Here is a 27,992-nt window from a genome sequence, read left to right on the forward strand (position 1 = left end):
CTCAACCCGTAGCACCTTCGTCACCTTGTCCCCAGCTCCCCAGCCACCATGGGCAACAACCGTTATGGGGACATTAGCTGCTCCCATGGGTACCAGTACAAATGGGATTGGGACCGCTGAGTTCCCTGGCACGTCCACCTGCTGCTTCCTTGCTGGGCCCACAGTGGATGGAGAGCAGATGCCCTCAGCAGGCTCCAGATATACCAAGGCCTAAAAGGGGAAAGGGGGAGCAACTCGGTTATTAATCTCGTTTTAATTTTAATTTTTAATTTAGTGTTGACTTTTTAATACATTTTGTTGATTAATCAAGAAGGAGCCACAACACAACACAACACACAACACAACACAACACAACACAACACAAGCCTTTATTGGCATACAAAACAAGGTTAAGAAGTGCAGTTAAAATTACTAATTTCCAGTATAAAATTTGCCACAGTTTCACAAAAGAGCACATCAGAGCTGTTCAGGAGATGGGGTACCTTATAACACTCGTGCCACTGAGAACATTGCAAGAAAATGGAATTCATGTATTTCAGGCGTATCTTATTGTATTTAGGGCATAGAAACAGAGAATGGTCAAGTGTTTCAACCGTAGTCATATCACATGAACAAACTCTTTTAGCACGTTCCATAATCTTAAATCTTCCCTCCAGCAGAGCTGATGGCAGCACATTACATCTTGCAGTAGCCAAGGCTCTTCTCTGGGTGGGATTAATCAGCAGACGAAGATATGCTGCCATAATTCCACGCTCGCATGGGATTAATAATGTAGTTGGAGAACAGGTTGTCTTGGCAGCAAGAGTCAAATTATGAAAATCAAGATCCAAGAGCCTATTCTTAACTAGTCTGAAGGCTTCCACCTTTGTGAGCGTAAGGAGTGATTCCAAGGGGAAACCAATAGCTTCAACCTTTCTAAAGATCAAAGTATACCATTCTGAAATAAAGTGATCTGATAACAGAGAGGGAATATAGCTATTGGATCCCACTAGAAAATGTATATGCAGCCAATATTTTATGGCCCTTATCCATGCCAAAGTTTCTAGAGTTGTTTGGCCCATCTCTATGCACAAAGGAGCCAATTTAAACCTATGAGGACTAATCTGTCTCTAAGATGCTAGAGCATCCAGAGGCGTAGCAAGGGGAAAATTCCTGGTGAACTGGTGCGTCCTCCGCCCCATCCCACCTCGGAATGCCCCCGTCCCACCCCAGAATGCCCCCACCATGCCCTCAGAACGCCCCTGCCCCCTTGAAGGTAAGCCTCTGATAACACCTATCTTTGAGTTTTTGCACTCTTTGGGTTGTGAATCTTTGAGTTTGTGCACTTGAAGGTAATAAAGAAAGGATAATTCTCTCCTGGCCTATACAGCTGAGACCCTGAGAAGTGAGCAAAGGGTCATCCCAAGGGGGAAGTTCTATGTGTCTTTCTCTTACCTTGATAGTGTCAGGCAGGTAATTGTACAGAACTGGACGGAGCTCGATCTGTTCAAAGCGTTTCACTGAGTACGGCAGTCTCAGGGAGATGTGGAACTCTTGGAAGACTTTAATTTGGAGAGGTTCTGAGACACAGATCCCTGAGAAGGCAAATTTGACTGAATGTTGGTGAAAGGAAAACTGGAGAGGGAGAAAGGTGGGTGGACAGATGGATGGATGGAAGGCTGTCTTTCATAGACCTTAAAAAAACCTAGGTTGGAGCTTTCAATATTGAACTGAAAGACACCGTTTGGGTGGAAGATCCATGAAGGACAATTGCAGAAGACCTGAGATTCAGACCCCAGCATTAATAGTAATCGTGTGCCATCAAGTCAAGCAGTAGACCGGGGAATCAAACTCGGATCCTCCAGATTAGAATGCACCTGCTCTTAACCACTATGCCACATTGAAAGTGATGCTGTTTAAACTGGGGACCCCAGATTCTCCCTTTAAGGTGGATTTAAAAGGAGAATTTGGGCTCTCTAGTTTAAACACCATTGAAAGTGATGCTGTTTGGGGGTGGATTCCAGCATCACAGCGGCTGCTGGGTGGGGGGGGGGGGGGACTCAGATTTTGCACCGGGCTCCATTTTCCCTCTATGCCTCTGCCCAGAGGGGAGGGCAGAAGGAACTGCCGGCTGCTGGCTGGGAGCCCAGCTGGTGGGGGGCAGGGGAGAGCAGGGCAGGGGAGTCTGCCGTCCCTGGCCTCGGAGAGCTGCTTTTATAAGCGCTGGGCCAGGGGCGGGGCTTGGGGAGGCATGGCCATGCCCTGGGGCGGGTGGGGGTGTGGCCCCAAACCCCCCCCCCATAAAAAATCTATACCTACGTCCCTGGATCCATGCCATGTAAGATTTTTAGTGCTGTTTATCGTAATGTTTGTTTAGAATGAACAAAAGCCACCTTGGGTCTTGCAGCACAGGAGGAAGGCAGGATGAAAGTAAAAATAAACATAAATAGAATGGGCTGCCCCACTTCAAGCTGCCTTCCAGCTTTGAATGTTCAGTCACATTAAAATAGGAAATCCAAGTGACTAGAAACCCAGCCAAACTAATACAAATATCATAAAAAATAGCTTTACTAGCTGAGCCTGTTTTCTATTCGCAGGGCACTTTAAAAAATGTGATCTCCCCCCCTCCCAATTTCCAGCTCATTTTTCTTGCATGTTTGAGCTAGGCTTCCCAAGATGCTGTTCAAACTGTCCACGCACTCAACATCCATTTCAACCACTAGCTTGGTCATCAACCCAGCAACCCTGAACTGGGAATGTGTAGAAGACAGATAGAAAGACACAGGTTGAAAAGGAAGAGATGGATGATCAAACAGATGAATGTGAATTGGCACGAGGAAGCCAAGGATAATTAAAGGAAGGCCTTTGGGAGTTTGCTCCAATGACTGGCAGAAGTCATGAGGTTTCAGTTCACCTTTGTCAGGCGACATGCTCACTGCCAGGAGCTCCCAGGTGGTGATGGAGTCAGGAAGCAGCACCGTTTCCCTGCAGGAGACAAAAAATGACCTTGCTTATTGAGAGAATGTGGCAGAGGTGAACGCAGGCAAGAAATGGGGAACATTTGGGTTCTAACTTTTGTTACAGGCCTCCGTTTAGGCAACAGAGCAGCGTAGCCTTGCTGCCAGCTGGATTCCTGACTGCTGAGAGGAAGGATTTTCCCCTCCAGATCTGGGCCCACTTGTGACACCTGCTTCACAACTTTGCCTCCTGATCTAAAGTTGCCCAAGACACAGAATCTGATAACTGGAGCACTTCTGCCCCTCCCTGGTGCATGAAAGGGAGGGGACTCTATGCAAAGTTCCTTGGTTCACTTACGTCCGCGTCTGCCCCCCAGTGACCGTTTTCCACAGCCAGCTCTCAGGGAAGACGCTCCGGACTTGAATGAATTCATCATCAAAGAAATCCTCATCCTCATCTTGATCTTCAGCTATAAGGAGAGAGAAGAAGAAGAAGAGTTTGGATTGGTCGCCACATCTCAAAAAGGATATCGAAGAGATAAAAAAAGTGCAGAGAAGGGCAACGAGGATGATTGAAGGATTGGAGCACCTTCCTTATGAGGAGAGGCTGCAGCGTTTGGGACTCTTTAGTTTGGAGAGGAGACGTCTGAGGGGGGATATGATTGAAGTCTATAAAATTATGCATGGGGTAGAAAATGTTGACAGAGAGAAATTTTTCTCTTTCTCACAATACTAGAACCAGGGGGCATTCATTGAAAATGCTGGGGGGAAGAATTAGGACTAATAAAAGGAAACACTTCTTCACGCAACGTGTGATTGGTGTTTGGAATATGCTGCCACAGGAGGTGGTGATGGCCACTAACCTGGATAGCTTTAAAAAGGGCTTGGACAGATTTAGGGAGGAGAAGTCAATCTATGGCTACCAATCTTGATCCTCCTTGATCTCAGATTGCAAATGCTTTAGCAGACCAGGTGCTCAGGAGCAGCAGCAGCAGCAGAAGGCCATTGCTTTCACATCCTGCATGTGAGCTCCCAAAGGCACCTGGTGGGCCACTGCGAGTAGCAGAATGCTGGACTAGATGGACTCTGGTCTGATCCAGCAGGCTAGTTCTTATGTTCTTATGTTCTTATGATTTATATCCCCCCTTTCTCTCCTGCAGGAGACTCAAAGGGGCTGACAATCTCCTTGCCCTTCCCCCCTCACAACAAGCACCCTGTGAGGTGGGTGGGGCTGAGAGAGCTCCGAGAAGCTGTGACTCGCCCAAGGTCACCCAGCTGGCGTGTGTGGGAGTGCACAGGCTAATCTGAATCCCCCATATAAGCCTCCACAGCTCAGGCGGCAGAGCGGGGAATCAAACCCGGTTCCTCCAGATTAGATACATGAGCTCTTAACCTCCTACGCCACTGCTGCTCCCAAACGGAGAATGACAACATGTCCCTCAGAATGCCCAATCGTGGCAAATCATTTGCGACAGCATAAAGACGACTGTTTAGGTGGACTGCTACTGTATTTCTGTATGTTTTGTTTATCTCACTCTTCCTTCCAAAGAGTTCAGGACACATCAATGCCTCTCTTTGCCCCACCCCCCTTACATTAAGATTCACACCAAGCCTCAACTCCTCCCCCACCTTGAAACCTGCCCCATAACAATTCCCCAGAATGGTTTTGCATCATATGTCTGCCTGATGAAGTGGACTGTGACCCAGAGAGGCTCATATAAAAATAAGTGCTGTTAGACTTTCAAGTGCTGCTAGATTTTTTTTAAAATTCAGAACATGACACCAGAGGCATAGCTGGGGAAAACTGGGCCCGGGGCGGACTCCGTATTCCCCCCCTCCATGGGCCCCCATGCCACCCCCCTCACCTTGCGGGGTGGGGAGGGTCACTCACCGGGCAGCACAAGGAGGAGGCTGCAGCGGCGCATCCCTCTCTCAGCACATCCAGGGATGCACCACCTGTCTCCTCCTTGGTGTGCCGGGCCAGCTGCACACCTCTTGGAGAGAGACAAGTCGAGTGGGGCTGGCCTAGCATGCCGAGGAGGAGGCTGGGGCAGTGAGCCAAGGCCCAGGGGTGTGTGCACAGTGGCCTCTCCAGTTGCACAGTTCTCCAGTTGCACAGTGGCAGATAGGAAGGCGCTCCAAAGGGTGATCACTACTGCACAGAGGATTATCGGCTGCCCTCTCCCCTCCTTGGAAGAACTCTACAATTCCCAAAGCCTAAAGAAAGCCCAAAATATTCCGAGAGACCCATCTCATCCAGCACACTCTCTTTTTGAACGGTTACCATCCGACAGACGATATAGGTCTATCAAAACTAGGACAAAGAGGCTTAGAGACAGCTTCTACTCTAGAGCTGTGGCGATGCTGAACTCCGCGGCTTCGTGTTGATGTGTTTGGGGCTGTGTAGGGATGGGTGGAGGAAGGGGAAAGTGAGGATGGGGTATGAGTCTGAAATTGTGTGCATCGAGGAATGCTGCTGTAAATTTCGTTGTGCGTGCACGATGACAATAAAATGCTCCTGCTTATGCTCTGCCAGGCCTGGCGGGGCGAGGGGGGAGGAGGACACCCCCTCCTCCTTCCCCCTCACCCCGCCAGTCCCGGCAGAGGCTGCAACCATGCCTTGGGCCGTGGGCATGAAGTGTAGGAAGAAATTTGCTGCGCCCCACATGATGCAACAGGGGCCTGCCCGGGGCAAATGTCCCCATGTGTTCCCGTTGCAGCGACGCTTTTGCAACGTTTATGCAGACTATTTTTATGGGGTGGTTTGCCATTGCCTTCCCCATACGTGTACACTTTACCTCTAGCAAGATTGGTACTCGTTCTAGCAATCTCAGAAGGGTTGAAGGCTGAGTCAGCTTTGAGCCAGCTACCTGGAACCAACTTTTGTATGGATCAAATTCAGGTCATGGCAAGAGCTTGGACTGCAGTACTGCAGCTTTCCACTCCGCCCCACGGGGCTTGTGCGAGGTAGACAAAAGTACAAAGGATTTCCGCAGCACTTCGGGCAACAAGCGCTCTCCAGCATTTTGTAAAGTTGCCGCTTAGCCTTGGAAGGTTTTCGTCTGACCAAGTTGGCGGGACGCCCAGATTGGGGAGTGTTTCTAGTATCTGTACTTTCTAGTATCTGTATCTTCTGTTTCTTTTGCCGGCCTGTGTGAAACTGTTTCAATGTGGTTTTCGGATGGGAACTACAGGTGTTTATCTTACTTTGGCGGGAACTGGTGGGGTGCCCGTAAAAGAGGCTGTTCGAACGGTTGGGAGGTCAGTTCCCGCATTGCTTGTGATCGACTTAGAATGCCAGCTCAATAAAGAACTTGAAAAGTTGCTTTTGGCCTGGACTTTACTGGTTCCTTACACATTTCCAGTCCTGGGCAAGTGTTTCAGCCTCTTGCCATGCAATTTCTGCAACGCTTTGTATGCCTGGCAAACATATCGTATAACACGCACACATTATTAGAGACCTTCTATTACAGACAAATAGCTGAATTTTGGATGAAAATAGTTGAAGACTGCTAAGAATTCATTGTTCATGATGGAGGAAAAGATTGAAAAGCCAATTGCAGGCTCTCTACTCACCCCGAGCAAGACCCCGGTTCCCCCCAGATTTGCGGCGTAGTTCGGCGGCGTATCGGCAGCAGTCAAGGAAGGCGTTACGGCACTCTCCCTCGATCCGCTTGGCACGCTGGTCACACGAGAGGAGCATGGGAATCAGCACCATGCCATCCCGACAGCAACTCTGAAACTTGGAGGATGAATAGTTGGAAACTGGAGGATAAAGGATTGGAAAAGAAGACAGAAAGGTGAGTGGATGCCAATAAAAAAGAGAAGTAGGTAAGCCGAAAGGAAGGTTGCTGGTATTTCGAACCCTGCTTTCCAAAAGTTCAGGCCAATTCTTCTAGGTCAGTGGTGGCAAACCTATGGCACGGGTGCCAGAGGTGGCACTCAGAGCCCTCTCTGTGGGCACACGTGCACAGAGATCGTCATGTGGGGGGAGGGCAAAAATGCCCCCCACACACGCACACATATAGGCTGGCCTGGGCTGCTGGGAACGACATGTAGGTAACCCTGTTAAGTGCTGCTAAACCCCACTGATTTTCATGGGAAGAACTAAAACACAATCCTTTACCTGGGAGTAAGCTTGGTTGCTGGCAATGGGGTTTGCTTCTAAACCCTACTAGGGTTGTGATTCACCCATTCGAAGCATTGCACGATTGCTTCAAAGCAAAGCCACCGACTACCACCAAGCTTACTCCCAAGTAATGCGCGCCTTGGAGCCAACTGTTTTTTCTAAACTAAAACCTCAGTATTCAGGTTAAATTGCCGGGTTGGCACTTTGTGATAAATAAGTGGGTTTTGGGTTGAAGCTTGGGCACTCGGTCTCGAATAGGTTCGCCATCACTGTTCTAGGTTGAGGGTCCCAATCCTTTCTAGCCTGCAAGCACCTTTTGAATTCTGACAAAGGATGTTGGGCACAAAAGCTACAAAAGGCCCACTATGGGAGATGGAGCCAACCATAGAATTTCAAGCAACTGCCGTTTAACTGGACGCTTTTAAAAAAGAACTCAATGTTGCATATTTTGTTGCACACATGCAAAATATTTTGTTGCATACATTTCAGAAACCCTGCTGGGCAAAAGCCCATCCCATTTTTTAAAACACTTGGTGGAAAGAAAGGTGTTCATGGACTACAATTCCCATCAGCCTCTGCCAGCCCATGCTGGCAGGGGCTGATGGGAATTGTAGTCCACGAACATCTGGAGAGCCGCAGGTTGCAGACCCCTGTTCTAGGCTCTTTTCTTTTGCTTGGAAAGAAAGTGGGGGGAAAGACATGCCAGAATGTGGGAGGCGGAGCTTGGTATGATCTGAGCATGTGCTGATTCCCCTCTCCCCTCAACAAACCCCCAATTTTCCTTCCTACCCCCTCAACATCACTCACGCCTCTCCTGGAGTTGGATTTGCATCTGTAACGAACGCTTCTTCCGGGAACGGTCTGCATTGCACCCGTGGGCTGGGGGAGCAGAAAAAGAAAAAAAAAGAACAAGATGAGAATGGGATGTAACAGGAATTGCCCTTGGATCACAATCCCCAACTGCACACTTTCCTTATGACCCCGTCAGTTCACCTTCTCGAAGCTGGCTGCCCAGTTGGCCCACACGGAGGGAGATTCCAGCATCAGCAAAGACGCCAAGGGTATCTTCCCCACTGCCGGCTGTGCAGCCTAGATCATAACTTCCCATAGCCTGGAAGACCTGGGCCCAGGAAGGAAGAAGGAAAGGAAGTGAACGTCCCATTCTCAGATATGCACGTGCTTTGCCCTCTTTGGCAGTCATCCTGCCTTCCGACCAGAGAATCCCCAAGGGTTCCAAAAGCACTTCAAGTGTGACTTTTTCTCTGCAGGGAAGGCGAAGGAGATCCTTATGCATTAGGCTTTCATTGGATTTCCTTGCTCCTCCCTGCCCACACCACAGTAGTTCCTCCCACCATTTCAGAACAATCAGAAGGGCTTTCTTTCTTTTTGTTTGTCTGTTTTGCTGCAATGCCGAAGATCCATCGCTGCAGCAAAAGACTCAGTGAAATGGACATGAAATTGACCAGAGCTAGTGAAGTAACACTAGACTGAAGATGGCAACCAAAGAAAAAGGCAGCAGATAACCTCCCCAAATGGAGTTTGCACGGAAACAACAAGGAAGCAGTGTATGGGCAAAATGGCAGATAGGCTCAGTTAGGGGCACTTCACAGGTGAGGAATCCCTGTGCAAACAAAAAAATGTGTGAAAACCCCACTGCAAAGCAAAATGCTGCAGGGTAAGCAGTGCATAAGTGGCCATTGTGATGTGGCCTAACTACAGAGCATTTTTATAAAGATAGCTTTATCTTTATCTTTATTTTTATTAACCTTTAATAGGCATAGATAGATCAGGATTTACACAGACACATTCTGCAGTCTCAAGTATAGTTCAGTAGCAAGGAAATAGTCCACATAACTTGACGGTTGACTTCGAGGGATTCAAATCAGATTTTTTTAAAAAAGAAATTGCCAGAGCAAATGACAGTAAATACCCCTACACATCAATGTAAAAATACAATCTAATATAAAATTGCAATAAAAATAGATCTGTTTAGCAAGTTAAAAGCAAAATAATACAGTAATAGGTATCCTACCATGCCGAATATTAGACAGATTGGAGAAGATACCTATCTTTTATAAAAAGTTCTACGTTTGTTTTATGTGTCATATTGGATATTTAAAAATTTGATTCTGTGCCAAATAATAATGAACCAATTTGGTTTAGTGTACTGGTATAATATAAAGATAGCAATACAGTAGTAAAATTAGAATTGTGCAAGAAGATGCTTTAATAAAGAGATAAGAGCTGTACTTTGTGTGACACAGTTTACTGTATACATTTCTTGGTTTTATTACATTGTTTTCTAATTTCTATAATCCAATTTTTGCAGCTGTTATGTTGTATCATTCTGTTTCTGTTTCGTTATTATCTAATTTCATAAGCCTATCTTGTTACAACATGTATTACAGAGCCTGTACTGGTCCAATTTTGCATCGATAAATTTTGTAATCTGCCTTGCGTCTCAGTGAGAAATGTGGACTATAAAGGTGTTTTTTTTAAAAAGACAGATGTCGATTCCCCGCTCATAAATAATTGCGTGGTACTAACGCGAAAAAAAGAAGTTTCAGGAATGCCTCCCCACTCCTTGAGTGACAAACGGGATTTTTTCCCGTTTCTGCTGATCATTCCCCCTCCTTATTCCATGTTTTCTCTGTACCTGCTTGGAACTACAACTTTTTCCTTTACCACGCTTCTTCCCAGTCTAGAGGGGAGGAGCGGGGGACTAATCCTCACTTATTTCCCGCCGTGGAGTGGGACGTAAATCATGATGATCAATCAGTGGTCGCTGGGCACTTAGGTACCCGCCCCAGCACAGAACGCCAGCCAATCGGGTGGGGGGGGGGGGAGAAAAAACGGAGATCAATTTGCTGTGGGAAGTGCTGGGTTCATGGAACTCCACGTAGCCCTGCATCTCTTCGCAGAATAAATCTGACGTGGGGAGGCTGAAACCCCGATTAAAAGGTGTAGTTTTTTTAAAACTTGGTTTAAAATATTTTTAAATTCAAGAGGGGAATTGACCAAAGAATATTTTTCTTCCATCCTGGTGATAAGAACATAAGAACTAGCCTGCTGGATCAGACCAGAGTCCATCTAGTCCAGCTCTCTGCTACTCGCAGTGGCCCACCAGGTGCCTTTGGGAGCTCACATGCAGGAGGTGAAAGCAATGGCCTTCTGCTGCTGCTGCTCCTGAGCACCTGGTCTGCTAAGGCATTTGCAATCTGAGATCAAGGAGGATCAAAATTGGTAGCCATAGGTCGACTTCTCCTCCATAAATCTGTCCAAGCCCCTTTTAAAGCTATCCAGGTTAGTGGCCATCACCACCTCCTGTGGCAGCATATTCCAAACACCGATCACACGTTGGGTGATCAGACAAGGGGTCGCCAGTTTCATGCACAGAACTCTTCTCCAAAGTGTGTGGGGCCCCCAATTCAGATCAGGATAATGGCATGCAAGGAGAGGGGCTTGATCCCACCCACCCTGCAACATTTTCTCAACTTGAAATGGCATAGCCATTGGCCCTTTCTGCACGAATCTCCTAAATCGGTGCTGTTTCACCGGGCTTTTGAGGGAGCTGGCCGCTGAGCCCGCACCTCGTGTTGTCCTGCACATTGGCTATCTATTGGACCATCTGCCAATCCCCTCCCTTCCCAGGGTTTGATCACTGGGGTGGGGTGTCAGACGTCTTCTATTATTAATCAAATTATTTATTGAAGGCTACTACTGCTGCCGTAGTTTTATAGTTCTAAGGTTTTGTATTTTAACTGGGGTTATTCGATTTGTTTTATTGTATTGTTGTTTGTTGTGCACCGCCCTGAGCCCTTTGGGGGGTAGGGCGGTTTACCAAATCGAATAAGTAAATAAATAAATAAATAAATCGCTTGTAAAATGTTTCTAAAACCGGGTTTGATTCCCAGCTCTGCCGCCTGAGCTGTGGAGGCTTATCTGGGGAATTCAGATTAGCCTGGACACTCCCACACACGCCAGCTGGGTGACCTTGGGCTAGTCACAGCTTCTCGGAGTTCTCTCAGCCCCACCTACCTCACAGGGTGTTTGTTGTGAGGGGGGAAGGGCAAGGAGATTGTAAGCCCCTTTGAGTCTCCTGCAGGAGAGAAAGGGGGGTATAAATCCAAACTCTTCTTCTTCTTCTTCTTCCTTTTATTTGCCCTCTCCCCGGAAACAATTCCTGGCCACCATTGTGTGATTTTTCTTTGTTTTAGTTCTGTGTGGAATCGATGCTTCAATGCTACACAGCTTCATGCTGCATTCTTTACTCCTCATATACTTGATGCTTCAATCAGCTAAACGCTGCAAATAAACCCGCAAAGTGGAACTGGGCGAGCTCAGAAGGTGGCGCAGAAGAGGAAGTTCAGGGAAGCAGAGAATTATGGGGAATGTAGTCAATAGATTGCACAGCGACCAAAGGTGTTTTCAAAATGTTTCAGTCAGAGATCCATTTAAAATGGGAATTTGTTTAAAATATTTTTGAGGCTGGAAATAAAATGTTTGAGGGTAAAAACAATGCAAAACTCCATGGAGGAAACATTTTATTTCCTGCCTCAAAACTTTTAAAAAGAATTGTGTGGAAAAGCCCGTTGTTTGTCCCATCAGGGGAATGTAGAACGTACCAACAGCTGCAGGCAAGCATTCCCACACTGCATTGGTTTCCATTGCAGCAGTGGCGTAGGAGGTTAAGAGCTTGTGTATCTAATCTGGAGGAACCGGGTTTGATTCCCAGCTCTGCCGCTTGAGCTGTGGAGGCTTATCTGGGGAATTCAGACTAGCCTGTACACTCCCACACACGCCAGCTGAGTGACCTTGAGCTAGTCACAGCTTCTCGGAGCTCTCTCAGCCCCACCTACCTCACAGGGTGTTTGTCGTGAGGGGGAAAGGGCAAGGAGATTGTAAGCCCCTTTGAGTCTCCTGCAGGAGAGAAAGGGGGGATATAAATCCAAACTCTTCTTCTTCTTCTTTCCCCGGGAGCATCCAAATAAATCAATTTTGTTCTTTAAGGTGCCGCTAAAACCTCTTTCATTTTGCTGCTCCAGATCAACCTCTCTGGAAACAAAGGAGAAGCGTGGAAGAAAGATGGCACTACCTTGCCCTGAGTGAGGCGATTTTTCCGACTGAGGGCATAAACAGCCGTGTCCACAGCAGCAAGTGAGACGGAAGATCTGTCGTCATCGGTAGTGATGGTGAGTCTCAGGACATCCTGGGGTCGGTGCTGCTTGGCCTTCTCTGGTGTGCTGAGGCGCAGCTATGGATTGGAAGGACATAGTGAGAGATGGCTGAGTGATTTCGACACCCTTGCAAGTGATTTTGACACCCTTTAAAAAAAAATCTGAGCCCGCTGTTTGCTATTCACACACCAAACCTTACTCTTCTCTGCTTGCGGCCTTCCGGGTCTTAGCTACCCTTCTGCCTCCACTCTGTGCTGCCACAAAGCTTTCTCCTTCTTGGCATGCTAGATTTGTAGTTGCAGACTGCTTACACACTGGTGTGCTACAGTGCAGTCTCACACAGAGGTACTCCTGTCTAAGCTCACTGAAATCAAATGAGCTTAGGCCTGGGTAACTCTGCATAGGATTGGGCTGTTGTAAGGTTGTAAAGAGTTGGGGGTGGGGAAGTGCTGATGTAACCCCTCTGTTCAGAATGGGTTGACCCAGAAAGGGGTGGAGACTCAAAGCAGCAGAAGGCTGCAAAAACTCATGAAGTTGGAGGAAGCTCTGAGGCTACCAGGCTGGGAACTTGATTTCATTCTTTATAAGCTCTTAACGCCTTGTTTAAGGTAACTGCAAAGTTGTTGGGAACTAGTGGGAAGGGAGTTGTTTATTTTTTTTGTGCTATATTGTAAATGTTAGAATTTATTGTTTCAGGGCTTTCTGTATATATAGTTGATGGGAGTTCTTTTGGGGATCTTCATCATCTTGCATCCAGTTCACCAAGCCTCTGAAGTCTTCATAAGCCAACCACCAGCAGGAAGAATTGGACTTGGCATTATCAGTAGATTGTAAATATAAGGACTTGAAATGCAACCTAAAAGGACTGTAAATTGTTAATGTTAAATGTTAATGTTAAAAGTGTTATTTGTTAAGGAAGTAAACCATTTTGTTTTAAGTTTAGTTCTTTGCAACTCCTTCCAAGTTCTGCCCCACAGAACCCACAGATAGAGGTTACACTGACATGCACTTCTGGCAAAAAACAAACAAACCCTGGAAATGCCATGATGTCAGGGACAATTCTGTTGGATTCAACCAAACTCTATGGTTAAACCATAAATTTGGGGGACAATCTTACAGCATTGTCCCAATGGCATGAAGCACTTCTGGTTTTTCTCCAGAAGTAACATAGCACACCAGCATTCCCTCCCTCCCCAATACTGACTCTTGGAGGACTAGTGGGGAAGGGGGGAAATCACCTGTGATAGTGGGAAAATTGACAGTCCTTGCCCCCTCAGTTTGTCAGTCTGAACTGAATTCGACTGATTCACTCTATCTTTATAGAGGAGCCAGAGTATGTCACTGTTCATATAGTGCCATGGTGGCGAACCTTTGGCACTCCATATGTTATGGACTACAATTCCCATCAGCCCCTTCCAGCATGGCCAATTGGCCATGCTGGTGTAGTCCATAACATATGGAGTGCCAAAGGTCTTCACCACCGGATATAGTGCTTTACTAACATTTCTGTCCTGGGCCCACCAAGGCAACAAAATGGCTGCCATTCATCCCAGGTACCGGTAGGTTGCCAGCATGAGACTGGCCACAGGTGGAAGACCTATATAATGATGTTGCTGGCATTGCTGGTGGAGCTCTAGCATTCGACCAGAACTCTATTGCGTGAGCTACAGAGATTGGAATTAATGCTAGAGGTTACTAACAATGTAACGACATACTTCTGGTCTCATTGGAAGTGACATTATGTCAGGGCACTGTACAATCATCATCCCTTCATCTCTCCTCACCCATTTTTTTCCCCACTGCCCAGCTGAGTGGTAGTGAGAAGGCCCACCTGATCACAGGCGATCGCCACATGACCTTTAACCCTAAGGTTGCCAATTTCAGCATAGAAAAATTATTGGACATTTGGGGGGTGGCATCTGGGAAAGGTAGAATTTGGGAAGGAGGTGGGAAGGAGGAGAGAATTCAACGGGGATGTGATCGTAGAGTCCACCCTCTGAAACTGCCATTTTCTCCGGGGAAACTGAGCTCTGTAGCCAGAGAGCAGCCATAATTCCAGAAAAGCTCCAGACCGCAACATAAGCTAAGCAACTCCAGGTGGCACCTGGAGATCTTTTGCTATTACAAGATCAACTCCCTGGAGAAAATATCTGCGTTGGAGGGTGGACTCTATGACATTAAACCCTGCCAGAGTCCCTCCCTTCCCAAAACCTTACCCTCCTCAGGATCCACGCCCAAAATATCCAGATATTTCCCAGAGAAGGCAACTCTAGCCAAATTTGAGGCCAGTAACCAGTGGTGGGATCCAAAAATTTTAGTAACAGGTTCCCATGTTGGGATGTAGCACCAATGGGGCTGGGCAGGGCATGATGGGGGCATGCCCAGGCATTCCGGGCGGGCATTCTGGCTGGCTGTGCAAGGACGAGCCGCCAGTCCCATGGAACAAATGCCCAGGGCGCCAGGCTGCCACGCATGCCAGTGCCCCCCCTCCTGCCAGGATCACTGCTTCAAGTTCGCACGCTACTGCTGAGAGGAGGGGCGAACTAAGGCAAAAATCACGCGGGCAAAATCACCACTAGTAACCCCTCTCGCACACACACAAATAATTAGTAACCCACCGAACCCAGAGAACCTGCTGGATCCCACCTCTGCCAGTAACCCTAATCCACCTTCCTCCGACCATGGGAAGGAAGGTCTACAGAGTTAGAATGGCTGAACAGTTGTGGCCTCCTACACCTTTAACAATGCCTCTGCTCTCACATCAGACTAGTCCCATAAACTGCTTCTGACAGGGTGGAGCAATATAGTGAAGGGTATTTGGTGTGAGGGCTGGGGCATTTTTAATGGATAATTATGGAAAGTTAATGAGGAAAGGAGAGTCCACCTCACTGAGCTCCCATCCCTGTCCTAGGGGGAGTAATATCATGTCTCAGTGGGGCCATGACAGCTTTCTTTAGATACGTGCGATTGGAGTAAATATGACTGCAACACTATTAGAGTATATACTGTACTTCATTAAAAAAAATACAACTGAAGTATTGGCCTAAAATACCACCGGGAACAAACATCATTAAGGATCAGGAATAGAGAAAATAGGGATAGATAAAGTTTTATCGACTCCCCAATAACACACACACAAACTTTATCGAGGCCAATCTGGTTAGGCTAGTTTTGGTTAAGTTGTGTTTCATCCTGTTGACTGCATTAATGGGAAATCTGCCTTGAGTTTCAGTGAGAAAGGAGTATTATGAAATAGATAGATATGTATCATACAGATCAATGCTTAGGCCTTTAGCAATGGATTCTGGGAAAGATTTCTCATGGAAACATGGTCATTTCAAATGCTATTCAGAGCCAGAGATTCTTCGATAGGGCAGCATAAGCAAAACTAAACAATAAACAAATAAATGAATGAATGAATAAATGAATCAATGAATGAATGAATGAATAAATAAATAAATAAATATTCACCTTTCCTTCGCAGGTGTCAACTACGTCCACCCAGATGGAGTTGGCCACAACTTTATCTCCCAGGCGGTAAAAGGCCACAAACCGAAACGCTGCGACTAAGTTGGGTGATGGATCGGAACCATACAGTAGCGATCCGGCTAAGCACGCTGGTTGGCAGAGGACACCGTCCCCTTTGTTCAAAATCTGGAAGCAAAGGGACAATTCACACAAGCCAGTGACGAATGTGCCGCAGTCTTAACTATTCCCCACCAATCTTATTTTCACACACAAAAATGCTATTATTTCTGCATTCTAGGTGGCTGTTATATATTTGAATGCTTCCCACATAACAAATTCCCATTTGAGGATGAAAATGAAGTTTAGACTATTTACTCCGACATGGCAATGGTTCAGAGGGATGGAATTTTTCTTGATGTGAAGAAGCATTCAATTTAGCCTTGATCGCCACCCTAACTCTGGCACATTAAAGAAAGGAAATGCCCGGGTGGTGGCATGGGTTCTGTGTGGAAACAGTATCTCATATGCTGTTGAATTGTCCTTTTATGAGATAGGTAGAAGAAGCACATAATCCCCTTCCCTACGGAAGTGAAGGCACTACAGATGGCAGAACAGAAGGTTATATCTTTGCTCAGCCACAACGACGTAGCTGTTGGAAGCGTGGCTAAATTTTTAATGGTGTTATTTTAACTCGGCCAGAAGTTGTAAAGGCTGTTATTATCTGCAATGTTCATGTTGAACTATTTATATGCTATTAAAGGTATTCAAATTGAAATCAATATTGGATGTGTTTTCAACTCCGCCGCGGGCCTGGATTGGACGGAAGGATCACGTCACTATCAGCGGCAGGAAACCCAAACCCGGAGTCACCCACGGGACTTCCCCACTGCTCCGCGTTCGGTGTGTGGTTTTCAAAAAGGTGCACTTCCGACCAGGATCCAGAATGACGCACACTGAGGGGTGGGAGGAACGGCAGAATCAGGGTGACTGCGTTGTCGCCACTGGTGTAGTGGGGAGTGCTGCAGGACCCCGGGTTATTTGCCGTGAGGAGCGCGCATCTAATGGTGAGTGGGGAATCGACCTTTGTCAAGTCTCAGAAGCTAAACAGAGTTGACCCTGGAAAGTATCTGAATGGGAGACTTGCAAGGAATACCAACATCGCCACCTAGAGGCAGGCAATGGCAGCCCACCTCTGAACATCTCTTGCCTTCAAAATCCCACAGGGTCACTGTAAGTCAGTTGAGACTTGACAGCAAAACAAAAACCCCAAAGGTATCTTTGAGCAGAGGGGTCCTTTTGCAGTTCCATTTCATTGTTGTGATGTTTTACATGATGATTCTATGCTGCCTTGAGCCACCGGAGAGACAGGATTTAAATAATTTTAACAAATAAAACAGGCAAATGGCAGATCAAAAACTGAGAGATGAGAAGTCCAGGTAATTTCAGAGATTTGATCAGCTGGGATCACCCAGCCGCACAGACTCACCAAGTAGTAGAAGCTGGAGAAGTCATCTGGTCCAATATGTTTCAGGCCCAGGTTGAGGGTCTCCCCCGGGCTCAAGTCTTGGTGTTTCGGGCTATCAATAATCAAGTATCTGCCTTGTTGGGAATTCATGGCTGTGGCGGTCAGTGTGGCTTCTGCTGGAGACTCTGTCCCCGCTCTTATCTACATGGAACAAGAAAGACACATGTGGTTCACTTGGAAACCAACTCCTCTGCCGAAAGAGGCTGAAAACACTATTTCACCCCATTCCAGGCTTGCATTCCCCTATCCCCCAGCTCCCCATCCCTTCTGGAGTTTCCATAGAGCTTTCAGAGATTACTAGAGAGGGTACTTCCAGGTTTTCCCAGGAAGTGATGGCATCCCCCTTTAGAAATCACCATAACTAGAAGCCTTTACTCTGTCATTTGTATCCAGTGTGGAGTTCTCTTACAATACAGAACTTCTATTTCTTTTCTAAGTAACAAGCCTAAGTTTGAACTTATTCCTCAAGCAGCCAAACTGTAGAATTCTGCTGTGCACAGACTCAGCTCTGCTTTCAGTCTCTTATCTCCTTCCCCCTCAAAACTGCTTCTTGATTATTGGTCCATGTGGGTCCCATGACTTCTGTACTGCTGGAGGGAGAAGAATGTGGGAAATGTCTCTGTGAATCACTGTGACTGTGACAGACTGTGCCCATCAGAGGTGTAGCTACAAGGGGATCAGGGGGGGTGCTGCGGTTGCAACTGGCCACTGGGTGAGCAGCGTGCACCCCCCTTGCGGCTTCTTTTTTTTTTTTTGCATTTTTTTTTTTTTTTTAGTGTTTTCCAGTTTTTTGGCCCGGCAGGGGCGCAGTTTTTAGACTAGCACCAAAATTTCAGGGAGTTTTCGGGGGACTCTCCTGATGATGCCATCCAAGTTAGGTGAAGTTTGATTCAGGGGGTCCAAAGTTATGGACTCCCAAAAGGGGTGCCCCATCCCCCATTGTAATAACATAGAGCAGTGGTTCTCAACCTTCCTAATTCCGCGACCCTTTAATACAGTTCTTCATGGTGTGGTGACCCCCAATCCTAACATCTATCCATTTTACAGATGGAGAACACTGGATGCAGAGAGAGTCTTAGGGCTTGCACTCTTCGTGAAAGGGTCGCTCAACCCCCAATGGGGTCCCTACCCCAGGTTGAGAACCACTGCCATAGAGTCTTCCCTTCCAAAGCAGTCATTTTCTTCAAGTGAATTTTATCTATCTATCTATCTATCTATCTATCTATCTATCTATCTATCTATCTATCTATCTATCTATCATCTTTCATCTATCCATCAATCAATCACTCAATCAATCAATCAATCATTCATCTATCCATCCATCCATCCATCCATCCATCCATCCATCCATCCATCCATCCATCCATCCATCCATCCATCCATCCATCCATCCATCCATCCATCCATCCATCCATCCATCCATCCATCCATCCATCCATCCATCCATCCACCCATCCATCCATCCATCCATCCATCCATCCATCATCCATCCATCCATCCATCCATCATCCATCCATCCATCCATCCATCCATATCCGGTTTTATCCATTCCATCCACCCACCCGCACCCACCCACCCACCCACCCATTTATTTACGGTTATAGGCTTTATACCGCCTCCGGCGGGCTCAGGGCTGTGAACGTAAACAGAAATAGAGCATTACAGACCAGCATAAAATCCATTAAATATTAGTTAATTTTGGCTCTATATAAAATAACCATCCCATTAAAACGCGAGCATACTAAAAAAATCAACATAATAGGATGGCACCTACTATCAAGTCCCTTTTTTTGATCTCTGTTGTCTGAAGATCAGTTCTAATAGGCAAAAGATCTCCAGCCACTGCCTGGAGGTTGGCACCCTAGTCCATGCCCTTCTTTCCCGAAGCCTGCCACTCCTTGCTTTCTTTTATGGCAGCCATTTTGTGATGGCACAAATTCCAAAAAGTGCCCATAGGCTACCAAAAATGGGGGACCTCTGTTCCAGAGTTTTTGGTCCTCCTCCCTTTTCCCCCAATAAATTCTCACCCATTCCTTCTGCCTTTCTCCCCACTCCTGGCATTTTACGTCTGCCCTCTCCTCACTTCCTGTGCAGCAAGGATTCCTGTACCATAAAAGTGACTGTTGTTGCTCCGGCGGGGATGTTGATCCGATGCAACACGACCCCATGGTTGTCAGTGTTGATTGCAGCATTATCAGGGGATGACCCTCCAGTTATCTGGGTAGAGAAATGGACTGGGACGTGGGGGGCGGGGGTGCCATCTGAAAGTGAAACAACAGTCACCTGAGCCGGGGGAGAAAGAGAGAGGTTTTTGAAGTACGGTTGTTAATGTAGACATGAGGACACAACGCAGGCGAGTGCGAGGCCAGAAACAGAACACGCAGAGGACCTTCCCTTGTTTCTGTGCCTTGAACGCTGCAATGCCAAAAATCTAAGGCAATGCTTTTCTTGGATTTAAGAGACGGGAATTTCTTCTGCAGCAAAAAGGGTGAACTGCGGCTTCCCTTGGTCCACCTTGGTGCCATATGATTTGCAGGCACTTTCAAGTTCCTTTCTAGAAGCTCAGTTCCCAGCTGCACGGGGCTCATTGAAATTGGGACCACAGCATATGATGAGAAAGGGCTCCATCCTGAAGTGGGCCAGTGTTAGAGGAAGCAATATCTGGTGCACAAAAGAAGAAGAAGAAGAAGAAGAAGAAGAAGAAGAAGAAGAAGAAGAAGAAGAAGAAGAAGAAGAAGAAGAAGAAGAAGAAGAAGAAGAAGAAGAAGAAGAAGAAGAAGAGGAGGAGGAGGAGGAGGAGGAGGAGGAGGAGGAGTTTGGGATTTATATCCCCCCCCCTTTCTCTCCTGCAGGAGACTCCAAAGGCTTACAATCTCTGCCCTTCCCCAATAAACAACAAACACCCTGTGAGGTGGGTGGCTGAGAGTCTCGAGAAGCTTATCAGCCTCACCTTAGCTACGCGGTGTGGGAGGCACAGGCTTAATCTGCGAATTTCAGATAAGCCTCCACAGCTCAGGCGGCAGAGCTGGGAATCAAGCCCGGTTCCTCCAGATTAGATACATGAGCTCTTAACCTCCTATGCCACTGCTGCAGGCAGCAAATGGAAAGGTCGGTTTGATAGGATATGTTTGCAGGAATTTTTTTGCACTCCAGATAGACTATGGTTTATCAGCCTGCCAGCATTGCCAATTGGCCATGCTGGCAGGGGCTGATTGGAATTGTAGTCCATAACATCTGGAGTGCCAAAGGTTCGCCACCACTGGGATAGTGAAATCAGCACGGCCTTTCCTGAAAAGTGTTACAGTTACAGTTTGACAAATCAATTTTTGCCTGTTCTCCAAGTCTCTAATAGAACTAGAGTTCATGTCATCCCTTAGTACAAATGTGTACTTTTTCAAAGGAAACGTTACGCTTCAAGACAGTGTCTAAATACACAATCTAGCCAGATTTCTGAGTCAAACTTCCCTCCTTGAAAAATACCACCTCCCAATTCCTTTTTCTTGAAAATCTAGAAAGGGAAGTCTGCCAGGACATTCACAAATTTATATTCTGCATTTTAGAGTTCACTTAGTGGAACAGTGACCTCCAGTGGCTATGAGATGCAGCTCTAGGAAAACAACATAGGCCAGAAGGGATTGAGAAAAGTATGAGAATCAGTCAATCAGTCAAAAACGCCCCCACGTTGCTTCGAATCCACGTGGATCTCTGGTCCGCGAAATAAAAAAAAAAAGGTTGTGCATGCATCGCGCACAGCCCACTGCGTTCTCATTGGATGGGAAGCTACACGTCACTACCAGAGGCTGGAAAAACTAATCTGGATTCACCCCCCCCCACAACTCCCCCCCCACTCCAGATTGTCCACATGTTCTTTAAAAAGGTCTACTTCCATGCAGGTTCTAAAATGTGCTGGGGGGGGAGCGCCAGAAACAGGATGAATGCGTGTTTGGCGCTGGTGAAGTGGGGAGTTTTGCAGGAAACCTGGATATTTGGTGTGACAAGCATGCATCCAATCCTCAGTGGGGAATCGACCAAGGAAAGAGAAAGGTGGGATTCGAACTAGGATTCAATATGGGACATCCTTGCAGCAAAACACGCTTGACACAACACGGGACATGCTGCACTGGGAGAGACACAACACAACACACGCACCAGCACTTCAAACGGTGCCCCAGGCACAAAATGCCGCATGGTCTTGGACATGCTCAGCAAATATGGAGATTCCACAAATTTCACAGATGCAAGTTCCTGCTCTTCCAGGTCTCCACCTGTAGGAATATGGAAAACAGGCAGTGAGATAAAGGAGGTGTTCTAGACTTCCTCCCCATCTAGCAGCTCATTGAAACTGATTTCTACAGGGTTCTTTCATCTTCTCCCAAACCTCTTTTGTACAGTATATAGCAGTGGTGGCGAACCTATGGCACAGGTGCCAGAGGTGGCACTCAGAGCCCTCTCTGTGGGCACGTGAAGAGTGCCCCCCAACACACATCTAGGCTGGTTTGGGCCACTAGGCTCAGTTATTAGCATGAAACCTAAGACCTAGTTTTGGGGAAGCAGTGTAGGTAACCCTGTAAAGCGCTGTTAACCCCACTGATTTTCATGTGCTGAACTAAAGCGTGATCCTTTACCTGGGAGTAAGCTCGGTTGCTGGCAATGGGGCTTGCTTCTGATTAAACCCTCCTAGGGTTGTGATTCACCCATTGGGAGAGTTGCATGGTTGCTTCAAAGCAAAGCCACGGACTACCACCAAGCTTACTCCTTAGTAACGCATGCCTCGGAGCCAACTGGTTTTTCTAAACTAAAACCTCAGTTGTCAGGTTAAATTGCTGTGTTGGCACTTTGTGATAAATAAGTGGGTTTTGGGTTGCAATTTGGGCACTTGGTCTTGAAAAGGTTCGCCACCACTGGTATATAGAATGGAACAACAGCACTGCTGTAGGTAGTGAAAATGGCAAAGCACTCTTGAAGCACCGGGCAAGAGAGATTGGGCTGGTGATGTTGGTAGTGCCCTGCCACCTAAAGATTTAGGCCATTTTGAAATGGCCTGCAACTAGTATGTTTGTTTGTTTCTTTGTTTATTAATTAAATTTAGTATACCGTCCACCCCCGAAGGGCTCTGGGCGGTGAACAGAATAATCAAACATTAAAATCATGACAACCATAAAACAGTAATTAGACATAAAAACAGAACAAGATTACAGATGGCGATAAAAATCCCAAAGTCAGAAACAATCTAATTCAGCTCCTTATCATGGGGATGGTCCAATGATGGAAAAATATGGATGGCAATCAACGGTTACTCTCCTCCAAACCCTCGGCGGAACAGCTCAGTCTTTTGAGCCCCACGGAACTGGCCAAGGTCCCTCAGGGAATGGTTGGTTGGAAGAGTGTTTCACCACATTGGGGCCAAGGCACTGAAGGCCCTGGCCCGGGTGGAGGCTAACCGAATCATGGAGGGGGCAGGGACTACCAGCAAATTGGCCTCTGCAGAACACAAAAGCCGAGGGGAGACAGTCCCTGAAGTATGAGGGCCCCAAGCCACAAAATGCCTTAAAGGTCATCACCAACACCTTGAAGATGATCTGGTACTCAATCAGGAGCCAGTGCAGTCGGCATGGTGGGATCCATGGTGGTGGGATTCAAACAATGGCGTATTAAGACATGTTCTTAAGGGGAATGAGGGGGGGGGGGTCCCATTTCCAAACTTACTTGCTGCCTCTATGACAGTGGCTGCGATGTAGAGCGTGGTTCCAACTAAGTCCCGCAAAGGACGCCCCAGTTTTTCCGACAGGAGGCTGCGTTTCAGGGAGGCTGAGCCATGGCCATCGGTTACCTAGTGGGGTGGAATTTGGTTGGAGGGAAGGGAAAATAAAATTAACTGTATCATACTAAGGTAGACAAGAACTACCTGGAGCCTACAGCACAGAGAAACACAGGAAATGGTGCCTAACCAGACACTGAGGAGACAGAGAAAATGGCACCTAACCTAACTATGCATTGTGGTAGATCCTATACTCCACTGTGCAAATGTTGGGGCCCACCTCCAGTCCACGGAGACTTCTTCACCTTTGTTGGGAGGAACACGTGAAACCGCCTTACAGCCCGATTATCCACCGATGCTCTGGAAGCATGTCAGGGCAAGAAATCTCGTCCCAATGCTCTTTGCAACGTGCTAAGAAAAGGAGGCGCATCGGAGCCGTCCCAACCACTGGCATAATGCCCATTGGGCAAGGTGGGCAGCTGCCCAGGGCATCACCTTGTGGGGGGCATCAAAATGCTGGGTTCATTTTGGGGAATTTTTAGTGGTTTTCCTTTTTGGCCTGCAGGGGGCGCAGGTTTTAGGCTAGCAGCATCAAATTTTCAGTGTATCATCAAGAGACTGTCCTTATGCGACCCCCCAAGTTTGGTGAGGTTTGGTTTAGGGAGTCCAAAGTTATGGACTCCCAAAGGGGGTGCCCCTATCCCCCATTGTTTCCAATGGGAGCTAATAGGAGATGGGGGCTACAGTTTTGAGGGTCCATAACTTTGGGTCCTCTGGACTAAATCCGTAATTCAAAACTGGGGGGTAACATCAGGGCAGTCTCCTGATGAGACCCTGAAAGTTTTGAGACTGTGCCTTCAAAAATGTGCCCCCCCCAGCCTCCGTAACCCTCGCATTGACTGCAATGCAGAAAACTCAATGCAGAACAAAGATTCTTGGGCAAATTTCAGGATGTTCCTGCAGGGAGTGGGTATTCTTGGACGTATCAGCACCAAAATTTCAGGGTATCATCTGGAGGCTGTCAAGTGATGTCATCCCTGTTTGGTGTGAAGTTTGGTTCAGGGGGTCCAAAGTTATGGACCCTCAAAAGGGTAGCCCCCCATCTCCTTAGAAGTAAAGAAATGTTTTGGTGCTGATATGTCTAAAAAAATACACTTCCTGCAGGCACCAAATGTCCTGGTGCAAAAAAAAAAAAAACTGGTCATGGTGGAGGGCTGCCTATGGGGGGGGGGGGGAGGGTATCCAACCCAGGTTTTTCCCAGGGTTACAGCTCAGTTTGGCCAGGGCTGCCTCGTTAAGCCACTCTCAGTCCTGACATACATTTAAGCCTCTTGCCCCACGTGGTCGTCTCTAATTCTTTCATGGGGTATGCGAGAGCACTTCTGGTGTGACTTTTTGCGCCAGAGCCGGGCGAGGGTGTGGGAGGGCGGCAAGTCAGCCTTCAGTGAGTAATTAGCCACAGTGAATCAGGCCATTCATCTGTTGAGGTCTGCATTGTCTACTCCAGACTGGCAGTACTTCTCCAGAGACTCAAGACTGGGCCTTTGGGGTGTCCAGTCAGCTGGATATGGTGCCCCCTTACCGTTCTGTGCCTTTGGTGTTGTTACATCAAAGTCCCCTCATATTGAGGGGCCCGGCCATTCCCTTTTTTTTGGGGGGGGGTAGGTTTTAAATGGGGGTTTCTGGACGCCTCTTGCTTTATTTTATGTATTACTTATGTATTAATTGTTATTCTCTGTTTTGGCGAGTTTTAGGTTGCTTATTGATGGTTATGAGATGGAGCCTATATATTTATATGTATTTCTATATATTTTGTGTGTGAATTGCTCCTGTTTGATGTTGCACTGTGTTTTCATCACCTCCCGGAGTTCTCCGGGGATCGGGCGGTAAAAAAATCGTAATAAATAAATAAAAATAAATAAAGACAATTGTATAAAAACACAGAGACTCCACAGTACTGAAAACCAGGGAGAAGGGTCGGTAACAGCTACTATCAGGGGACGCTTCAAACAACACAAAAAAAATGTGTTTTCACCCACTAACACAAATCCCTAACCCACAAGGACACCTTCTGAGGCCCTACTGTGGCACGCCCTCACCATCTGGAGTGCCAGACAGGTGGTAAGAAGAAGAAGAGTTTGGATTTATATCCCCCCTTTCTCTCCTGTAAGGAGACTCAAAGGGGCTGACAATCTCCTTTCCCCCCCCCCCCCCCCACAACAAACACCCTGTGAGGTAGGTGGGGCTGAGAGAGCTCCGAAGAACTGTGACTCTGAAGAACTGTGAACAGCTGGCATTTGTTGGAGTGCACAAGTTAATCGAGTTCACCAGATAAGCTTCCACAGCTCAAGTGGCAGAGCAGGAATCAAACCCGGTTCTCCAAATTAGAGTGCACCTGCTTTTAACGACTACGCTACTGCTGGATATCCCTTTCTATCACTATCAGATATCTGATATCCCTTTCTATCACTAGTGGATTCTGCCCAGTATATGTATAACAAATTGCAATTATTATAAATGAACTCCTTTCTCAAGCAAAAATGAGTTCATTTATAACTAGTTATAAATTTATAACGATTGTTATAAATCTGTTGCGTGGAATCCACCGCTGTCTTTCACCAGTAAGTGAAAGATTTTTCACCAGTCTTTCACCAGTAAGCGAAGATTTTTGTTTTTTTCTGGCATTCCCTTAGTCCTGTTTTTAAAACTGCTCTGCTTTTAACCAGTGGTGGGATCCAAAAATTTTAGTAACAGGTTCCCATGGTGGTGGGATTCAAACTGTGGCGTAGCGCCAATGGGGCTGGGCGGAGCACGACGGGGGCGTGACGGGGCATTCCGGGGGCGGGGCATTCCTGGGCGGGGCTGTGGCAAGGATGCAGCCGCTGTGCCGGTCCTCGGGCGGGAAACGAATGCACGCAGGCGCAGGCTGCCACGCACGCCAGTGCACCTCCTGCTAGACTGCTTCAAGTTCTGCGCGCTACTGCTGAGAGGAGGGGCGTAACTAAGGCAAAAATCACGTGGCAAAATCACCCATTAGTAACCCCCTCTCGGCACACACAAATAATTAGTCACCTACTCTCGGGAACCTGTGAGAACCTGCTGGATCCCACCTCTGCTTTTAACTGTCTTGGAGGCCCCTACCGGACCTTCAAAGATATAAAGTATTTCCAAAGACAGCTGTCGTTAAAAATTAGTCCTGTCCAGGAATTTAGGGGTCCACATCATGAAACATCCCAGAACTTGTGAAGATGGGAGAGTTTCAACACACGCCGAGACCTTGAATAACCACGTCTTTTCACCCCACGTTGCTGACGATGGTATCCAGGCAGAGGATACAGCTTCCCAGAGGACACATGTGCTCATTTAGAGAACCAAATGACACCTTGTAAGAGGCAGAGAGTGAATGAGGAAGGCTGAATCATCTGGAGTTTTCTGCAATGATAGGTGGTGGAGGGATCTGGTGTTGAAGGTAGCCGTTTTCTCTTACCGAGACTTGCTTCTCCAGTCCTGGGATATAAGATTTTTCTCCGTCGTCATCACTCACGCCAAATCTCACGTAGGCTGTCCCAGTGACTCCCTTCCCATAGAAAAATCTGTTGAGGGAGAAGACCAGGGAGAATTCGGAGGCTGGTTGGCCGAGGTTACTGATAGGGCAGCTAGTTGCTAGCAGGCATAAGTAACAGAGACCTGTTTAAAGATCTATACCAGTGATAGTGAACCTTTTCAAGACTGAGTGCCCAAATTGCAACGCAAAACCCACTTATTTATTGCAAAGTGCCAACACGGCAATTTAACCTGAATACTGAGGTTTTAGTTTAGAAAAAATGGTGGGCTCCGAGGCGTGCGTTACTCAGGAGTAAGCTTGGTGGTAATTGGTGGCTTTGCTTTGAAGCAACCGTGCAACTCTTCCAACGGGTAAATCACGACCTTAGGAGGGTTTACTCAAAAGCAAGCCCCATTGCCAGCAACCAAGCTTACTCCCAGGTAAAGGATTGCGCTTTAGTTCTTCACATGAAAATCAGTGGGGTTTAACAGCGCTTAACAGGGTTACCTACACTGCTTCCCCAAAACTAGGTCTTAAGTTTACTGCTAATAATCAAGCCCAGCGGCCCAGGCCAGCCTTAGATGTTGGGGGGGGAGCGCTGTGTTTGCGCGTGCCCACAGAGAGGGCTCTGAGTGCCACCTCTGGCACCCGTGCCATAGGTTCGCCACCACTGATCTATACTATATCCATCTGGCAACCATACCCCCCCCCCCAAATACCCCGCTGGCAGCCAGGTATGACCCGGCAACCCTAGACAGTTCCTCTGGAGAAAATGGGGTGGGGTGGAATCTATGGTATTATACCCCAGGGATTTTGCACCCCTCTCCCAAACCACACCCTCCCCAGGCTTCACTCCCAAAACTCCAGGAATTCCTCAACCCAAAGTTGGAAACACGAGTTGCCTCTTGGCACCCAGACCCAGCTCTTCAAACATATGAACAAGTAGTTTAGCCCTTGTGGTGGTGGAGAGTGCTGATTTATGGTGACCCTGAATGGTTTTCAAGGCAAGAGATGTTCAGGGGTGGTTTGCCATTGTCTGCCTCTGCATGGGCAGAGAGAGCTCTGAGAGAACGGTGACTGGCTCAAGGTCACCCAGCAGGCTTCATGTGTAGGAGCGGGGAACTGAACCTCCAGAAATCCACCCATGACTGGTCCCTGATTGTATCTCCTCTCACCTGGATGCAAACCTCCCCACTTTGGGCAAGGAAACCAAACCAAGTCAGGGGCGCAAATCCAGATCAGTTGCCTGGGTTGTGTTTTAAACCACGTACACCATTTTAATCGCAATCACAGACCACCCTGAAAACTTTAAAGCTAAAAAAGCAGAGTGTAAAAATCCAAGAGTGCCTCGTACTTAGCCTGAATATCGATTTGCAATTCGGAGTCCCGCTGTCCGGAAACGAGGATATATTTCCGTTCTGGAACGATCGTCACCTCGAAATTAGGAAGCACTGA

The 27,992-nt window shown here is 47.2% G+C and overlaps 1 protein-coding gene across 1 annotated transcript; it reads right to left on the reverse strand.

Annotated features, from left to right (window-relative positions):
- On the reverse strand, positions 1-27,992 carry LOC125425624 (complement C4-A-like; the record flags this gene model as incomplete). The annotated part of the gene is made up of 15 exons (XM_048483194.1): positions 1-210; positions 1,435-1,574; positions 2,894-2,964; positions 3,295-3,406; positions 6,513-6,701; positions 7,873-7,944; positions 8,059-8,185; positions 12,161-12,319; positions 15,714-15,896; positions 17,197-17,376; positions 19,345-19,518; positions 21,385-21,500; positions 22,942-23,065; positions 26,481-26,586; positions 27,892-27,992. Coding segments are annotated over 15 exons (2,064 nt in total), but the record flags the coding sequence as incomplete, so codon positions are not given.

This window comes from Sphaerodactylus townsendi, unplaced genomic scaffold (assembly GCF_021028975.2).
Source record: "Sphaerodactylus townsendi isolate TG3544 unplaced genomic scaffold, MPM_Stown_v2.3 scaffold_97, whole genome shotgun sequence".
NCBI lineage: Eukaryota > Metazoa > Chordata > Lepidosauria > Squamata > Sphaerodactylidae > Sphaerodactylus > Sphaerodactylus townsendi.